Consider the following 19,277-nt stretch of genomic DNA (forward strand, 5'->3'; position numbering starts at 1 on the left):
TAGAGCAAAAAGCAATAACTCTTGCTTCTCTCTTGACAGTCCGATTCGGAGCCCCATAGAGTATGTTGAGTAGAGATCGAGAAGGGCATGGGGTTGTAACCTTAGCCTAAATGCTAGTGAATGATCTGCATAAAGATCTGAAGAAGCAGAATGCTGTAAAAGGAAAGCTTTCCTTGGGATGAGTGATGAGTCCAGACTTATGGAAAAGTGGTCAAAGTAGATTCATTGTTTTTGCAGAAATAGGAGTGCTAAGGGTTAAAAGACAGCCTTCTCCCAACTAAAAGATACCGTATAATATCTAGCATCTTCTTGGCACAAGGTAAGAATTGCATCAGCTTAAATCCAAATTGGATAAAATTCAGAAGCTGTTTTAGAGGCTTGAGAAAGGCACTGGTACTGCAACAAAATGTAGATATATGAATAACAGAAGATCTGAAGCTATCAAAATCAAAAGGGATGAAAAAGTGGCATTGATTTAATCACTGGTATGCCTCCATACAAGAAACTGGGGTGTTTCAATAGTTGTGGTGGCCTATGAGGTTTGTATCTAATTCAAACTACAATATCTTTGAATTATACGGCTGAGGAGGCTAGACCCCCGTGCATGCCATCGCTAGGATTTCAGCAGAAAAAAAACAGTTCCATACGGATGGATTATCTGACTTTTGAGTGCTTCTGATTCATTACAACTTTTTTTTAGACATTAAGAAATTAGAGGCATTAAGCTAAAGTGATTCTCTATTCTGCTGTATTAGCAGCTTAGTATTAGAGATGAGTTTAAGACCTAAACTTTAAGCTTTAATAAAGACTTTCAACTTAAAAAATAATTTACGAGATATTAAATAAATAACTCACTGGATGGGTTTAATAGTAGAGTAGAGCTGACAGAGGAGAGAATCACTGAACTTGATGATTTCAGTAGAACTGACCCAGTCTGAACAAAAGAGAAAAAACGGACTGAAAAATAAAATGAATTAAGTCTCAGGGATCTGTGGGACAATAACAAAAGATCCAACGTACACTTCATTGGTGTCCCAGAAGGAAATGAGAAAACATGGAGTATTTGAACAAATAATAGCTGAAAACTCCCCAAATTTGGCAAAACACACACAATAGGTTCAAGAAGCTGAGTAAACCTTAACAGGATAAACTCAAAGAAATCCACTCCAAGACATCATAGCTGAATTTCCAAAAAATAAAGATGAAGCAAAATCTTGAAAGTAGACATAGAGAAATGATGCATTACCTATAGAATACCAACTCATCTGACAGCAGATTTCTCATCTGAAAGCACAGAGGCCAGAAGGAAGTAGCACATTTTCTTAAGTGCTGAAAGAAAACTATCAACCATGAATTCTTTATTTGGTGAAACTATCCTTCAGGAATGAAGGAGAAATAAGGACATTCTTAGGCAAATGAAAACCAGAAGAATTTGTTGCTAGTAGACATACCTTTAAGATTAGCCAAAGAAAATTCTTCAAACAGAACAGAAATAATAATGAATCTTAGAGCATCAGGAGGAAAGAACAAACAATAGAAACGGTAGAAATTTTGATATACATTTGATCCTTGAACAATGGGGAGATGAGGGGCCAACCCCCTGTTCAGTCAAAAATCCACATATAACTCTTGACTCCCCAAAAACTTAACTACTAACAGCCTACTGTTGACCAGAAGCCTTACAGATAACATAGTCAATTAACACAGATTATATACTGTATTCTTACAATGAAGTAAGCTAGAGAAAAGAAAATGTTAAAATCATAAAGCAGAGAAAATACATTTACAGTACTTCACATATTCATTGAAAACTATCTGCATATAAGTGGACCCACACACTTCAAACCCGTGTTGTTCAAGGGTCAACTGTATACGATATGCTTCTCCTTATGAGTTTTATAAATCTACTTAAATGACTGAAACAAAAATTATAACACCATCAGATATTCAAGATAATGATATTTAAAAGTGGAGAAGGAAAAGGGACCTAAATGGAAGTGAGGTTGCTTGGGGTGGTAAAACGTTCATACCAATAGACTGGTAAATCACACATTCGTATCGTAATACCCAGAGCAACCGTCATGAAAACCTAAATAAATATAGATGGAATCCTAAAAGAATGTTCGAATAACCTATAGGAAGGCAAAGAAAAAGAAACAGAGGAACAAGAACCAGAGGATATAAACAAAACAAATAAAATGGTAGACTTAAGCTTTAACATATTGATAATTATCAAATGTAAATGGTCCAAATACACCAGTCAAAAGGACTGACAGAGTGGATAAAGAAATATGGCCCAACTAGATGCTGTTTGCAATGACATAATTAGGCTGAAAATAAAAGGACTGAAAAAGATATACTGTACAAACATTAACTTAAAAAAAAAGAGTGGCTATATTAATATCCAATAAAGTGACTTCAGAGCAAAGAAAATATAGAGACAAAGAGGCATATTACATGATAATATAAGATCGATCCACTAAGAAGATATAAAGGTCCTAAATAAATAAGTACCAAATAAGAACCTCAAAATACATCAAGAAAAACTGACAGATTTTAAGGAAGAATGGACAAATCCACAATCATAATTGGGAGCTTTCGCACCCCTCTCATCAACTGATAGACTACTAGAAAGAAAATCAGCAAGGATTTAGAAAATCTGAATAACAATCAATAGGATATAACTGGCATATAAAAAGACTCCACTTAAAATTTCACACACACACACACACACACACACACACACACACATTCACCAAGATGGACCACACGGCCATAAAACCTCAAGAACCTTTACAGAGTTGAAATCATACAGTGTGTTCACCAATCATAATGGAATGAAACTAGAAATCAATAGCAAATCTCTAAATACATCAAAATCGAACAACAGAATTCTCAGAAATCCATAGATCAAAGAGGAAGTCTCAAAGGAAATTAAAAAATACATAGAACTGAACGAAAATGACAATACAACCTACCAAAATGTTTAGGATAAAGCTAAAGCAGTGCAGAGAGGGACATTTACAGAACTAAATGCTTACATCGTAACAGAGAAAGGTTTCAATAATCTAAGTCCCGCCTTCAAGGAAGAAGAAAAAGAGCAAAATAAACCCAAAGCAAGCAAGCAAAAGGAAGGAAATAAATGTAATATCAGAAATCAGTGACATTGAAAATAGGAAAACAAAAAATAGAGAAAAACCAATGAAACAAAAGCCTCGTTCTCTGGAGAAAAATCAATAAAATCAACTTGATGCTAGTAAGACTGACAAAGAGAAGATACAAATCATCAATAGCAGGAATAAAATAAGGGTTATCACTATAGATACTATAGCCATTAAAAGATTAACAAGAGAATAATTATGAACAACTTTACCCTTATAAATTTGACGATTTAGAAGAAATGGGGCAATTCTTTAAAACCACACACTATTAGAACTCAATAAAGATGAAACAGATCATCTGAATAGTCCTATATCATTAAAGAAATTGAATTTATGATTTTAACAAAAATAAATTCTCTAAGCTCAGATGGTTTCAACTGGAGAAATCTAGCAAACATTTAAAGAAAATTCTATACAATCTCTTCTAGAAAACAGAAGAGGAAAGTAACATTTCCTAACTCATTTTATGAAGCCACTATTATCCTGATACTTAAACAAAAGACAGTACCCCACCCCCCCACACACAAAAAATCCCTACAGACCAATATCTCTCAGGAACCTAAAAATATACCCAGTAAAATATTAGTAATCCAAATTCCAAGATGTATAGAAAGAATTAAACACCATAACCAAGTGAATATTTTCTAGGAATGCAAAGGTGGTCACCATTTCAAAATCAATGTAATATACCATATCAACAGACTAAAGAAGAAAAATGATACGATCATATCAATTGAAGCAGAAAAAAGCACTGGAAAGATTCATGATAAGAACTCTCAGCAAGTTAGAAAAGGAGGAAAATAATCTCAAATTGAGAAGAAATGTCTACAAAAATCCTATAGCTAATACCATACCTCATGGTGGAAGACTATATGCTTTTTCCCTAAAATCAAGAAAAAGGCAAGGATATCAACCTTCATCATTCTTATTCAACAAAGTACTGGAAGATGTAGCCCCTGCAATAAAGCAAGTAAAAGAAATAAAAGACATACCAATGGGAAGAGAAGAAATAAAACTGTTTCTATTTGCAGATGCCATAACTGTCTGTGTAGAATTCCAAAGAAATCTACAAATAAACTACTGGAACTAATAAGTGATTTTAGCAAGGTTTCAGTATACACGGTCAATACAGAAAAAGCAACTGCAATTCCATATACTAAAAATAAACATACAGAAACCAAAATTAAAAACATAATACCATTTCTATAATTGCTTCAAGGAGAATGATATGTTTAGGTATACACTTAAGATACATATAGGATCTGGATGTTGAAAATTACAGAATGCTGATAAATTTTAAAAGATCTAAATAAATGGAGATATACCATTTTCATGGATTACAAGACTTGTCAGTTCTCCCCAAATTAATCTATAGATTTAACGCAAGGTATTTCGTAGACAAAGACGAGCTTACTCTAAATTTTTATGGAAAGGTGAATTACAGAGCTGTAATAATCAAGATGACGTGGGACTGGTAGAGGAAGAGACACAGAGATCAGTGGGACAGAACAGAGAGCCCAGAAATTGACCACAATACAAAGTATTAGTAGTCAGCATGTGGAAAAACTTACGCATCAAGAAGATTATAGTCAAAAAGAAAAACAGGCCAAAGTATATAGACAGCAAACTTATTTATGTAAGAAGTAGTAAAAATGACTAACAGATTTATGATGAGATGTTCAAATTCATGAGTAATAAGAACATATAAATTAAAAGCAAGATACCACTTGATACCCATCAGACTGGCCTACATTTAAAGTGGAGTACTACCTCCCAGTGTTAGGATGTGAGGAAATTCTTTCATGCGCTGCTAAGAAGCACTTGGCAATCTCTGGTAACGTTAAAGGGTGTGGCACTTAGACCCGGCAGATTGGCTTCTAAGTGTCCACCCGAGGGCCGCAGTTCTCAGAGTGGGATCTGTGAATGCCTGTGGGTTCCTGAGACCCATTCAGAAGTCTATGAGGTCAAAACCACTTTTCATAAGAGCACTAAGAAGTTACCTGCCTGGTTCGTCGTGTGGACGGCTGCACAAAACAAGGCAGTGGCACCAAACCACAGCGGTGGCCCCCTCATTCCTCACAGCCACACCCTTGAGGTTAAAAACAGGTTTCACTTAAGCATGTCCCGCATTAAGAATTATTAATTCTATTAACCCTCGACCCTTAAGAACTCATCTTTTAAGTCCTCTGTGTGATGAAGCGGAAGGGAGCACACACACAAAGCATGTCTGTCCCGCGCCGGGGCACAAAGGCCGTCTTAAGAAGCCCTCAGGGGGCTGAGCTGTGTGCTTCACTAGCCTTTTTTTTTCATGGAAAATCACTTCAAAGTGGGGCTGGCAAACTGGTCGTTCAGACTTGGGTATCTGGCACATCCTGAAAATCAATGTTGTAAGCCTATCGTGTCGAGGAAAAAAACTGGCAGGATGTGTTGCTAATGATAACATTTGAGCTTTTAGGTGCAAGTTACAGTTTGGAAAATCCTGTACGTTCCAGAAGGAGCTTTATTTTAAACTTTTCTGATGATGACAACGGTGGTGATGTCGATGAGTGTGATTTTTTGATATAATGAAACATCAACATTTGGAAGATTTATATAACTCAGCGAACCAATATTTTTCCAAACGATCGGTATACGATGTTGCAAACTCATACGTTGGTAAATGAGTCATTCGAAAATAAGATAGGCCAGTGGATTTTAATCTAACAGAGTATAAAAGTTCATTAATATGATTTCAGATACTTCATATCCATAATTATTTGAAAAGGCTATTAAAATACTCATTCTTTTCCATGTCTTCAATACTGCATGTAAAGGATTTTTTTTCATATACTTCAATCAAAACAATATATCACAACGGACAATGCAGAAGCAGATGTGAGAACCCAGCTGTCTTCTAGGAAGTCGGACATTAGAGAGACTTGCGCAAATATAAAACAATATCACTCTTTTCATTAATTTTGATATTCTGGAAAAAAGTTATTTTTTCATATAAAATATGCTATTCAGGTAAAATGTAATGGAGTTTATTATTGTTATATGGCTATTAAGTAAAACAACATATTTTTCAATTATTGCTTTTTTTACTGAGATATAATGGATATAACTTTATATTCATTTCATGTTACAATATGACTTATGTGTAGATTACAAAATAACCACCACAATAAGTCTAGTTAACATCCCTCACCAAACATAGTTATGTTTTTCTCCCCCTGTGATAACTTTTAAGATCTCCTCTTTTCGCAACTTTCTAATATACCAGAGTTATTAACTATAGTACCACGCTGTACATCAGTTATTTTATAACTGGAAGCTTATATCTTTGACCATCTTCACCCATTTCATCCACCCCTACTCCCGACCTCCTGCCTCTAGAAACCACCAATCTGTTTTCTCTATGAGTTTGTTGTTGTTTTAAGAGTTCCCATATTAGTGAGATCGTATGGTATGTGGTTTTGTCTGACTTACAAAATAATACTTAAAATTTTTTGTTTTAATTTTGAATACAGTAACTATCTGCAGATGTAACCCACAAACATGAAACGCTCTTTGGGGTCTTTAATGATTCTTGAGAGAGTGAAGGGGTCCTGAGATCAAAAACTTCGGGTTCTGCTGCTCTGGAGAAACTTATATAAGTGAAGAAAGATTTGCACACAAAGATGCCCACCCCAGCCCTGCTTTAGAAATAAAGATTTAAAAACGAGGACCGCTCAGTTGTTCCCAAGAAATGTCCTCTGAATTCACTCCATCTGTTCCCACCATTACTGCCCTAGGTTGGCCAGAATCCGACATCCAGACAATGCCCGATGATGCTGAAAATCCACGTCCAGCTCAGGGCTCACGCCTGAATGCCGAACAGACTGCTACAGAAGTTTCTAACCGGCTTGCTCACTCTTTCTCTCATCTGGGTAACTTACCAGATTTAATTCCAACTTCTCGACCCAATCCCACTTCAACAAAAGGAGCTTCTAAGTGGCACATAATTTGAACAACAAATTCCAAGCTTAAAAAAAAAAAGGTTTAAAAAAGCACTATGTTACACACATCCAACCAATAATCAGAAAATCTAAATTGTTATTTTCCTTCCTCTGAATAAAGGTTGAGTTTAGTGGCTAAATTATGCCATCTCGACCAAAGGTAGTCCGGTTACAACCAGTTTTGCAAACCAAAGGAAGATTAAACTTTGGAATGTATCTCCCTTAGTAGAGATCATCCAAAGTGGCTTTTTGAAAACAGAAAAAAGCAGCTAATGACAGAGGTAACCACAGAAAAATAACCCAATTTCCCATTCACAAGAAGTAAAAATATGCTCTTATCCAGTAGTGGACGCTGTAAGAAAACCTGGTTCTAAAGAAATCTGATTTAGATCGTGTCCGTCACGGAGGAGAGGACAGAGATGGGCACTCTGGGATCTTTCTGGAAAACAGACTCGACAGCACAGTATTTCCATAATCCTCTGTACTATTGTGTCACCTTATCTTTACCTCCACTACGAACGTGTCAATGATGTGCTCTTGGGGGAGGAACCAGTGGGCTACTTCATCTTCATCCATCACCGGGGCCAGGTGAAACCGCTTCAGGTAACTGTTGGTTAATTCTCGAACTGCTCTGATATCTCTCGGTTCCATCGGTCTCAAGCCTGAAGTCTTTGTCACCTTGTTCGAGGGAAAAGAAAACAAATCGGGTGGTAAAAAGAGGAGTGAAAGTACTTTGCTCTAAAAACGCGGTCTGCTGACCAGCTCCGTCAGCGTCACAGGGAAGTTTGTTGGAGCTGCAGACTCCTGGCCCCACCCCGCACCTGTCAGTCAGAACCTGGGGAGCACGGCATAGGGAATGCAGTTAGCATTAATACGATGTTTAGGTGGAGGGCCAGGGGAGGGAGGGAGCAGTTGGGAGGATTGTTTTATGAACTATATAGATGTCTAACCAATGTACTGGATACTGAAACTAATTTAAATCAATAAATTAAAAAAAAAAAAAGATTCCCTGGTGATGCGTATGTATACACGTTAAACTTTGAGAAGCACTGAGTTAGAACATATGCTGGACAGTGTATTGTGTCTTATCTCCGTGTGCCTGGTCTTTGGTCAGCATTGCCCGTGAACCCAACAGAATCAGAGGGAACACTCCAAGTTGATCTATATACCAATGCCAACCAAGAATTTTAACAGCCTACACAACTGGACAGAGCAATCTTTGCATGTGTTCTGATGTATTAGGCTTTACAACTTCCAAGCTGTCTGACATTTTGAAAACACAGTTGAAAAGAGTTGAGAAACTTATTTTATTCAATGGCCTGTGAAAAGGATGTAACTATTTTGTTCTCAAGAGCCACAAAAACGAAATAAAAGCAAATCATATCGATCAGAATGGGGAGGCAAGCATTTTAATAGCCGAACATTTTCTGAAGGCAAATGGCTGCCTGCCAAGGACTGGTGCTGGCCTCTCATGCGATCTTTTGTTTAAAAGGTGACAGGAGAGGCATTTGAAGCCATCTTTCCAGAGCAGTATTTTTCATGAGGCCACAGCAATAAAATAACCTAAAGTTCAGGACATTTGGATTTGTTCAATTGCCTGTCCTCAAAAGAACTCCAGACATCACTCGGCTCTCTAGCAACTGTCCAGGCACAAGGACGCTCGAGCCCAGAAGTGAGAAAACCCACTCCATCGGCTTGTTTGTACAAACAAAATACTAAAGACTTAGAAATGCAATTTCCTTTTTCCAGTTGACTTGATTTTTTTTTTTTTCTTGAAGAAAAACTGGACACATTTTAAGTGACAATTTGTATGTAAATACTGCTACGCTCTCTTTTCTGCCCTAATTATTTCTGGATGCTTTAAAATAAAAATAAAAAACTGCCTCTGAAATGATACCGTGACGATCCCTGCAGACTATGCCTCAGACTAGCAGTATGGCAGAAGCCCAAGGTGGAAACTAGGTTTTCATCTTGTTTGCTGGCTCTGCTCAGTGTTAGTAGTTGTGCTGAGGTTTCTAAGGTTCAACGACAAAGGATGCTGATTGATTATTGATTAGTGGTGGAGAGGAGATGGGAGATGCGTTCCTCGTACTTGCAGACCCAACAGCCCTTAGCCGAGCACTTACTATGTGCCGCACAGTTGTGATTTATATAATCTATAAAGACATAGTTATGCAGCTAAAATACAGTTTAAACAGTCTAACCTGAGAGACTTTAAGTTCTTCACACTTAATAAAGAACTGGTACTTTTATTCTAGTCTTTTCATGGATCTCGAAGCCCAAGGACGAGAAGTCTCTAGGTCCCGGCTTCGATCCAGGGCTTAGCCCTCCGGGAAAGCAGGACAGCACCAGCCTGGGTAGGTGGTGAATGAACTCTTGCATTTTGTACCACAATCAGTTATGCAGTAAGATGAGATGAAGGCTGCAGACAGGGGAAAATGTCACTGTCAGCTATGAAAAGATGACACTTCTGTGGCCTGGCATTTATGTGCAAACTAGGTATGATACTGTATTTTTCTTTTGTTTCCCTTGAGCCAATTTTAGTATCGGTAGCATTTTTATACTGCAATTCGTGAGAAGATGGAGCCGATGTGATCTCCAAATACTGTTAAATGTGATAAATACACATTTCTAAATGCCAGTAGGAAGACCAAAACCATATAGAACATATACTGCAGTCATGAAAAAAGAGTATTTTCTCCTACGAGGATAACCTTGATACATTTTACATAGTCTTTCTCAATATTAAACTTTTTTCTTCTGTTACTGGTTCATTAACAATCGACAATATCAAGCAGTTAGATGAATTACTGAAAGCAACAGGATACATGGTATCTATTTAACAGAACATTCAAAAATGAGGAAAAGGCCTGCCAACTTCTTCCTAAAGCAAAATATTCTTCTGCAGCATAGTTCTCATGCACTGAATATTTATAACTGCGAAATCACTAAAATCAACATCTTTTGCCCAGCAGCTGTTTGCAAGTAATTTGGTCTGCCCAACTCGCTTTACACTCTTAAAGATTATTGAGTTCTCCCAAAGAGCTCTGCTTCTGTGGTTATATCTATCCATATCTGTCATATTAGAAATTAAACTAGAAATTTTAAAGCAAAAGAATATATAAGCACACATTTCATATAGCCTCTGGAAGACTTCGTAGTATACTTATAAGATAATGAAAGTTAAAAAAGGCAAATTATGTTTTAGTGTTATTATAAACATAGAGTTGACTTCATGGTCTCGGGGGCTTCCAGAGGTCCATGGACCACTTGGAGAACTGCTACCTCAAGTCTCTGAAGGTCAGAAAAATGGGTAGTAGAAATTAGATACGGAAGACAGCGAAACAGCACGTTTGGGCAAACGGGCAGGGAGAAGTATATAAACTTAGCAATTTATAAGCCCTTTGGGTTTCTATAGTAGCATTAAAGCAGAAGAGAACATCAGACTATATCAGCTATTAAAAAATAAAAGTGAGAAAATGGGGAGAATATATACTTTTGCTGACCAGCAATGGCTTATGTATCTCAGGGCCTAGATCCCCTTCTTTCTAATATGAAATCACAAACTCTCCAAAAAAAAAATCTATAGAAGCATGAAATAAATTTTAAAATGTAAAATAAACACTTAGATTATAGCTGTTGTCTTCAGGAAGAGGTAGGAAGAACGTTAAGCCTAGGTAAAAATGGTAAGCTCTGGCATAATCTGAAAGAATGAAGTGACAATGTTTTCTGATCAGTCAATAAAAAGAAAAAAAAAACAAAACAAAACACATTTCCAGTAACTGAGAAGATCTTAAATTTCATAAGCAAACTCTGTATCGCAATCAGACTTATTTTACAACGGTCCAACATATATGCATTACTCGTTGGACTCTATGTGTATTGAAATGAGTGTAAAACCTGCACATTTCACAAGGAAATAAAGCCGAGAGCCTATCAAGACACAGAAGCAGTGTTGTTCTCTGTCAAACTATGTGGTGTGAACTATTTTACAGCCAAGATTCCAGAGTAGAGGTGTAAGCAATGATTATGGTTATTTATTTGATTTTTTAAAGAGAAGCAGCAGGACACGAAACACTAATAACAATGGTCTACTGCTACTAAATCTAGACTGTCTCAGGTGTCTTGGCACGTCTTCACAAGCGTGTCCTTGCAACAGCAGAAAGACACTGGCTTCAAATTCCTTCACCTTTAAGAGCATTGACCAATAAAAAGGAAAAATCCAATTTTGTCTGGAAACGCTCAACACCAAATTAAAAACAAACCAATATTTAAGGGTAGGGAAATGCATTACTCTTGGAGAAACTTTAGCATTTCAGACAGCAGTAGCTAACAGCCTAGGCTCCGGGACGATTCTGTCCTGACTACAAAACCCTGGGCAAAACAGTCTGGTGTTTCCGTGTCCTCTTCTGTGAAATGGGGACAATGGCCTGCCCTCCTATGACTGTTATGAGTAATAAATGAGACTATGAGTGTTCAAAGTCTAGCACGATACTGGCCACAATAAATGTTAACCCATATTCAGAAGTCCACGAAAAAGAGATCAAGCAGGCACCGTACGCAGAATCAGTAATGATGAATCAGAGAATGATGCTGGTCCACGGGGCACAAGCTGTGTTCAGTGAGGTTCCTCTCCGTACACGTACACGTAACATGATGTGACTGCCAGCGGCGGTGTCACCCAGCTGGTCCCCTGTGAAGGGGAGGGTGGTCTGCCATAGGCTGCCCTGTCAGGCTTCTAACTCAAGAGACTGCTGTCGGCACCTTCCAGTTTCCGAATATCTGTACTTTCGTCTCTTCTTACCCCTCCCCCCTTTTTCATTAATTTACTCTTTATTTTCGTCCCTTCGACTTCGAAGGAGGGAGGGAGACTGGAACATGCCAACGAGAGCTGTTTGGACCTTGACAATTGTCCTTTCCTGCCTTAACCTACATTCTCACGACTGCACAGCGAGATGTCTGGCCGTGTGTTGGAGGCCAGGGCAGAAGCCAAGGGATCTGACAGGTGAAACATGGACGTCTGGGGCCTGCATCCGAAGTCCTCCACTTATCAGTGACAGGCCCCTAAGTGTCAACTGCTACTTCACAAGCCTTAGGCTTCACATCTGTAAAATGGGGATAAGAAAAACCAACTTCGAAAGGGTATCGTAAGATTATACTGAACAACATATGGGAGAGCACTTCATAAATTTCAGTTTATTGGGGAACTAAAAACCAAAGCTTCTATAGAAAACAATGTGGAGGTTCCTCAAAAAGCTAAGAATCGATCTACCATATATGATCCAGCAATCCTTCTACTGGGTATTTACCCCAAAGACTTGAAAACCCATATCCGAAAAGATATTTGCACACCAATGTTCACAGCAGCATTATTTACCATTATTCACAGTGCCCAGGACATGGAAGCAACTAAAGTGTCCTATGATAGATGACTGGCTAAAGAAGCTGTGGTACATGTATACAATGGAATATTACTCAGCCATAAGAAGAGATGAAATACTGCCATTTGTGACAACATGGATTGACCTTGAGAGAATCCTGCTAAGTGAAATAAGCCAGACAGGAAAAGTTGAAAATCATGTGATATCACATATGTGGGATATAAACCTAAAAGCAACAAGTGAACAGGACAAACAGAGACTCATGGACATGGACTATAGACTAGTGGTTACCGGAGGGTAGGGGGTGAGGGGAAGGTAGATGGAGTAAAGGGGGTCAAATATGTGGTGACAGAAAGAAATCTAACTATGGGAAGTGAACACACAGTGTAAACACATATATACCTTACTGTTAAAGTGTACAGCTGAAACTTATTGGATTTCGTTAACCAATGTCACCATAAAAAAAATTAAAAAAATAAAAAACAAAGCCTGACCAGTGATTTATTACCAACTTATTAAAATTCGTTATCTGAGTTGCTTGATTCTCGTACAAAAACATAAAGGCGGATGGACGTTATGTCAGACATACTTTTAGCAGCTCAAATTCCAATCGGCCTGAATAAACCAATGATAGGTATGAAAAACGCCTTATTCTCCGTTGCATTCTGGGTAACCGACATGTAAGTGGGCACTTTCCTTAGACACAAGCTGGACTGCCTTAGGTTCAATGCTTGAAGTGTTTAATCCAACTTGCAGGTAGCAAAGTACTTAACACCTGGCAAGGAGAACACTGAGAACAAACGGTGTCTCATCTCAGATGTGTGCTGTGCCTCTTTATTCCTCACTGCCATGTATGCCCCTGGGACTCTGTCCCTCTGGGTCACGCTGGGGCTTGACCATTAGCAGAAATTGTTTCCAGCTTCAAAGGAGTCAGTAAATATTGACTGCTATGATGTCAGTGTGACCTCCTGGGACATCTTCCTATTTCTCCATTTCAGAGCATTCTCTTCCACTAGCTTACCTTCCTTTTTGTCACCCTAGCTTGAGGCCCGCTCCTTCTTCCCCAGGTTGTGTGGACCCTCCCTCTTTATGTCACCTGCGGTTTTTATTTCCATCTGTTCTGATCTATGTTCCCCCTCCCTGCTTGGCCTCACAGAGAGGCAGTGAGCTCATCGGTCTGAGCCCCCGCCGTCTGCACCAACACCGAAGGCAGAGAGAAGAGCATGGCTTCCGGTCCTGCTGCCAGGTCATGAAGCCGAAGAGAATGATGACCCTGACCCTTGCAGCATCTGCTTCCCTTCACCACCACTTCTCTCCTTATTAAATTCTGCCTAAGGTCAGACCTCAGATAATTCTCGTCTACCATCGAGAAAAAAGGGACCTTGATCCACGAGGCACTGATTATGTGCATTTGGCAAACACACAAGGAGCCAAGACACAGAAGGAACTAGGGTCCGCTGCATAGAACGGCCATGACCGGTCACCTTCTCGCCATGTTCGAGAGGAACATGGCTACATTACACGAATCCCTCAACCACGCTAAAATATCTCCTGAACTACTTTGCAAATACCGCCCCCCTCTCCTCCCAAAAAGAACAACTCTGAAGAAATCAAAACTTCAAATAGAAGATCCCACCTGTGGCAGACAGATTCTAAGATGGCCCTAGGGATATCCACTTCCTGGTGTCACGCCCCTGTGATCCACTCCGCCAAGTGTGGATGAGACCCGTGACTTGTGTCATACCAACGAAACATGGCAATGGTGACTGGATGTCACTTTTGTGAATTGAGAATAAGGTTCTAACTGCCATCTTGCTAGCAGAGTCTTCTTGCTAGAAGACTCTCTCCTCGCTGGCTTTGATGAAGCAAGCTGCCTTGCTGTCAGCTGCCCTGTGGAGAATCCCACGTGGCAAAGAACTGAGGCAGCCTCTGGCTGACGGCCAGCAAGGAATGGAGGTCCTCAGTCCACTGGCCTGCAAGGAACTCAAGCCTGCCAACGGCCACGTGAGCTTGGACGTGGATCCATCCCTGCCAAGTTTTCAAATGAGACCCAGCTCTGGCTGACACCTGACGGTGGCTTCATGAGAGACCCTGAAGCAGAGGCTCCAGCTAAGCTGTGCCTTCATTCCCGACCCGCAAACCTGGGAGACAGAAAACGTGTCCCTTTAAGCTGCTACGTTTGTAGTCATTTGTTACACAGTGATAGATTACTAACACACCATCCAAGCCAAGACTGGTAAGCGCATTTAAATTTTTACAATGGACTAGTACTCAGTAATAAAAAAAGAACAAAATCTTGCCATCAGCGACGACATAAAAAAAGAACGAAATCTCGCCATCTGTGGCAAAATGGGTAATACCCAAGTGAAATTAGTCAGACAGAGAAAGACAAATACCATTCCATTGAGTTAAGATTATCACCAGAAGTCTGAACTTTTTTCCTCTTACTTGACAAACCATAAATACTAAAAATTTCAAAACTTACATATCTTGACTTCAATCCCATCCAACCACAATCTGAAGAAACTAAAAAGCCTTAAAAACAAACGAACTGGTATTTCCAAGTGAACGCCCTTACTTTTACAGGCCTTGAATTCTATGTAGTCTTTTTAGCTACATATTCATGTCCACAGATGCAGCAGCCAGTTTTTAAGTCTCCTGCAAATAATTCTTTTCGACATGAAAAGCTTCAGTTGTTACAGCCTTGAAAAATTGCAAATCATTCTTACTTACATCCGGAAGTCTGTACAGTTTCATTGTTCTCTGTAAAGTCATATTTCTACTCAAGTGAGAAAATTTCACTTCTACCAATTTTCTGGGGTTTAGTGATCGATGCCAGTATCTGGAATACAATAAAGTTTGAAAATCTGATTGATTTCTAACTCTCCACGTTTTTAGTCTTTTATCTCAGCTCAGTTCTCAGTTGTAGAACATTTAATGAACACTTACGTGGCATCTGGCGCAGTGCTGGATGCTGGCCCTCTTCCTACGCAATTATTTTATCAGTCACTTTTTACCTCTAAAATATGTCCCACATTCATAACATGTTCCTTTATAGTTTACGACTTTTTATCTCTTTCAGTAAACAGGAATCTTAAAATGGCAAAAGTCATATTAATAATGCCCGGTTTGCAAATATTTAATGACCATCATCGATTCTACAGAAAGCAAACCCAAAAGTTTAAAAACATGAACATATCCTGCCTAAATGAGTAGTCTTCATGTTTATACAACTCACACCAAGAAAACTTTTTGAGAAACTAGCTTGAATTTCTTAAGTGATTCCAGTTTAGGTACTGGGATGAATGATTTGTGTTAAAATATGCCTGTGAAGTCTTATTTATTCTATTTATGAATAATTCAACAGGAAATAGTAATTTTATAGTTGTATCTTTTATACTGTGTTTACCTTAAGTATTGTTTTATTGAGTCTGTAAAAACAGCGGAAGGAGATAAAGTCTGATGCTTCAGAAACAGGTTAGTCAAGTGACAATCTGATAAACAATTTTCTCACTGGATTAACCTTTGCAAGCTCGGCAAGAGCAGATGGAGTCATAAAAAGAGAGCTTAAGCCTCTTCTTACTCTTAGTGAACAAGTATGTCTGGGCTTTCCCACTGATGCTTATCAAGCTTTTGGAAGAGTTCCTGAGAGCACTGGAGAGCACAGTCTAAGACCGAGTGTTAGAGGAGGGAAGAAAATGGTCCCACACTGGACATTCAAGATCATGACGCCCTGGGTTTCCCCAACACAGAGAAAGCATTAGTCTTTCAAACGGAAGAGACACTAAAATAGAGCTCTGGGTCACTGGCACACAAGTACCCTGGCAAGAGGACCCGGCTCAATGGTTTAGTCTCCATCTCTGCTACCCACGAATGACATGACCACGGGTAAGCCGAAATCCCTCTGCGCCACCTGTCAGGAGAATAATACTTGTAGCAACAGAGCAGGGAGGCTCAGTGCTTAAGTACAGGAACATGCAAGGTTATTACCTGCACGTGGCCACTGGCTTAGGGAGAACCACGCCAGCGGTATAAACGGCCTGGAAAATCCCTTCCAGGTTCACTCTTCTTGTTATTTCTCGAATCAACACCGGGGCTACCCGTTTTGATCTCAATTTCTTATGAACACAAAGAAAGTTGATTTCGACCATCTTCTTCACACTAGGACACAAAGATGTCAAAAATTAGAGCAAACCTAAGATGAAAACATTTTTAAAACATAAGAATATGAAACAGAAAGACTTCCTTCAACATAATATTTAAGGAAAATCTTTTATCATCTAGATATTTCACAAAGTCAGACTGATACACTGTTCCCCATACTCGCCTGCCAAAAGGATCGCAGCTTTAGACCATGGAGACGCCATGGTCTAAATAAATTACAGGACTTCGGTCTTTTATAAGTTTTCAGTTTAGAAACTGGATCAGAGGTGCCTCCAAGTTCCTCTATGTGTTTTTCCTGTGACGTGTACAATCACACTAATTCCGTCACCCTGATGCAGAACCTGATAAGGTGTTACTCTGGGTACAATGCCATCTCCAGGATCCCTGAGAGGTGCCCCGGCCAGGACAGACCTGGTGCTGTCCTGAGCCACCGCGGACCTTGGAGAGCGTCAAAGCCCATTCCCTGCTCTGGTTCCCGGCAGGCAGGCATTTCGTCTGACACACAATGTCCCTTGAGGGCAAATGCTTTTTCGCAGTAAATAAGCTAACCCAAAGTAAACGCGTTTGACATCTGACTTTGCAAGCTGGAGACCCGCAACATGCTGAACCTATGAAGAGAAAGGCTTTTAAAAATCCCTCCCTCCAATTTTTTTAAAGTAATTTTCCCCAGAAACGAATCTGAAATAAGCATTTATAGCTTCGTTTATTCTGCCACATACATATATCCATGTTTGTGTATGTGTGCATATGTACATAAAACATCTCTGCGTGCGTATATGGGACTGACAGGAAGAGAGAGAACTGTGCTTTTTTTTTGTTGTCCAGAGACCAACATTTAAAAAATTAAACAAACATATTTTAGGACAGTTTTAGGTTTACAGCAAAACTAAGCAGAAGGTGCAGAGTTCCCATACACCCCTACCCCCACCCCAACACGACCCCCCCCCACTATCAATGGCATTAAGTCATTTTTTAAAAGCCTCTGTTATCACAACTGCAATTCTCGGAAAAGCAACGCAGCAAACCGGGCACTGGCACGTTTCAATTACGCACCTGTCGTAAATCCGAATGTTTGCTGGGATGGCGCTGATGAACCCTACCAGTTTTCTGTTCGAAGACACTCTGACCCCGCAGTGCCACTGAAGGAGCCAGCCCGGGGGACGCAGAGCCCTGAAGTCAACGTAGGTAAAGAAAAGAGGCGCCAGTGAGCGCCCGGGGGTGGGGGGCGGGGACGCGGGGACAGGCGGACACCCGCGGCCGGCGGGACCCACCAGAGCAGGAACTCGGGCGAGTAGTCGAAGCGGAACATGTTGCCGTCGTCCTCCACGTAGTTCTCGTTCAGCAGCGTGTAGAGCTCGCGGAGCTGCGGGGGCAGAGAGGCGGCGTCGCTGCGCGAGGAGCCCGCGGACCGTGCGCGGCGCGGGGCGCGGGGTGCGGGGTGCGGGGCGCGGGGCGCGGACTCACCACCTCGGTGCTCCCCAGGTCTAGCGTGTCCCACGTAAAGCCCTGCGGCAGTGAGTAGGGCTCCTGGCGCACGTGGTCCTTGTCCGCCTCGATTGCGCCGTGAGACGTCACGACTTCATCTGGACGGGGGCAGAGGGAGGGAGACAGAGGACGCGGGATGGCGAAGCGCGCGGGCGATGCGAACGGCCCGTGAGCTTTTAACACATGGCATCACGTAGGGCATTGCTTCGGCTGCCTCTCAAGTGAAAAGGGCACCTGGGCGGTGGCGGAGAATAACTGCTCTTTCACCAATACGAGGAGAAATCCTCTGTCATCCGACGATAACGTGTTTAATGAAACGGCAGTGATGGCTCCGCTCTGTCCCAGCCCCGGATGACAGGCCGATGATGGTGCAGCACCGCCCGGGACGATGCTGGCCCCAGGGCAGCCTTAGAGACGTGCTCTTTTTACTCTGCAAATTAGGGGTGAGGGGCAGGGCGGCGGGGGCCTCTGACACCTCCCAGCAAAACCTGAAATTAATTTCAGGACGGTGCGTCTCCCCACCCGGACCGCTGGCTGTGCAGTTCGCGTCATCACTGTCTCTGGAGGGTGCCACTAAGGTGTCCTTTTCCGACTCCTTCTCCAAGGCTCCCGGAGGTGACTGGGAGGAAATTCCAGCTCCTGACGCGGTCGCTGCTTGCCTGGCCACCCTCGGCCCCGCCCGCCCTGCTCCGCAGGCTTAGCCACACTGGCCGCCCTCAGGCTGGCCTGGCTCAGGGCCATCTGGGGCTCCCCTCTACTTGCAAGCCCCCCATGCCCCCTCCACACGTTTCCCGGGGCTGGTCGCTCCAGTGTTTTCAGGCATAAGCTTACGCACGTCTTTCCCTGACTAAGCTTTTCCTACCTGGAGTACATCCTCCCTCATCCGCCCCACCCCAACCCGACCCCATGAGGCCGCCACTCACCCTACTTTCCCAGCACTGTCTCCCGGGTGTGTACCCCAGAGCCTGGCATTTAATAATAGATGCTCGACAAATATCTCCTAAATATTATTCAGCCCTAAAAAAGAGATCCTGCCATTTGTGACGATATGAGTGGACCTTGGGAGCATTACGCTAAGTGAAATAAGTCAGACAAATACCGTATGATCT

The 19,277-nt window shown here is 41.0% G+C and overlaps 1 protein-coding gene across 14 annotated transcripts in view; it reads right to left on the bottom strand.

Moving 5' to 3' along the window:
* The window catches only part of NMT2 (N-myristoyltransferase 2), a 57,143-nt gene that overhangs the window by 4,953 nt on the left and 32,913 nt on the right, over positions 1-19,277 (bottom strand). For 11 of the 14 annotated variants that reach the window (XR_005656018.1, XR_005656017.1, XM_039877456.1 and 8 more), the window contains 6 exons: positions 18,148-18,266; positions 17,955-18,046; positions 17,737-17,853; positions 16,510-16,680; positions 15,253-15,361; positions 7,646-7,816 (listed from right to left, as the gene is read on the bottom strand). Coding sequence is in view for 12 of the 14 variants with exons in the window: in XM_039877456.1 (XP_039733390.1) it covers positions 7,646-7,816; positions 15,253-15,361; positions 16,510-16,680; positions 17,737-17,853; positions 17,955-18,046; positions 18,148-18,266 (779 nt within the window). In the remaining 2 variants the exon portion in view is untranslated. Of the gene's footprint in view, positions 1-4,752; positions 5,534-7,078; positions 7,165-7,645; positions 7,817-15,252; positions 15,362-16,509; positions 16,681-17,736; positions 17,854-17,954; positions 18,047-18,147; positions 18,267-19,277 lie in introns of those variants that run through there. The other 3 variants (XM_039877451.1, XM_039877450.1, XM_039877452.1) reach the window with 3 other exon arrangements.

The sequence above is a fragment of the Pteropus medius genome, unplaced genomic scaffold (genome assembly GCF_902729225.1).
Source record: "Pteropus medius unplaced genomic scaffold, Ma_sr-lr_union100, whole genome shotgun sequence".
NCBI classification, from domain to species: Eukaryota; Metazoa; Chordata; class Mammalia; order Chiroptera; family Pteropodidae; genus Pteropus; species Pteropus medius.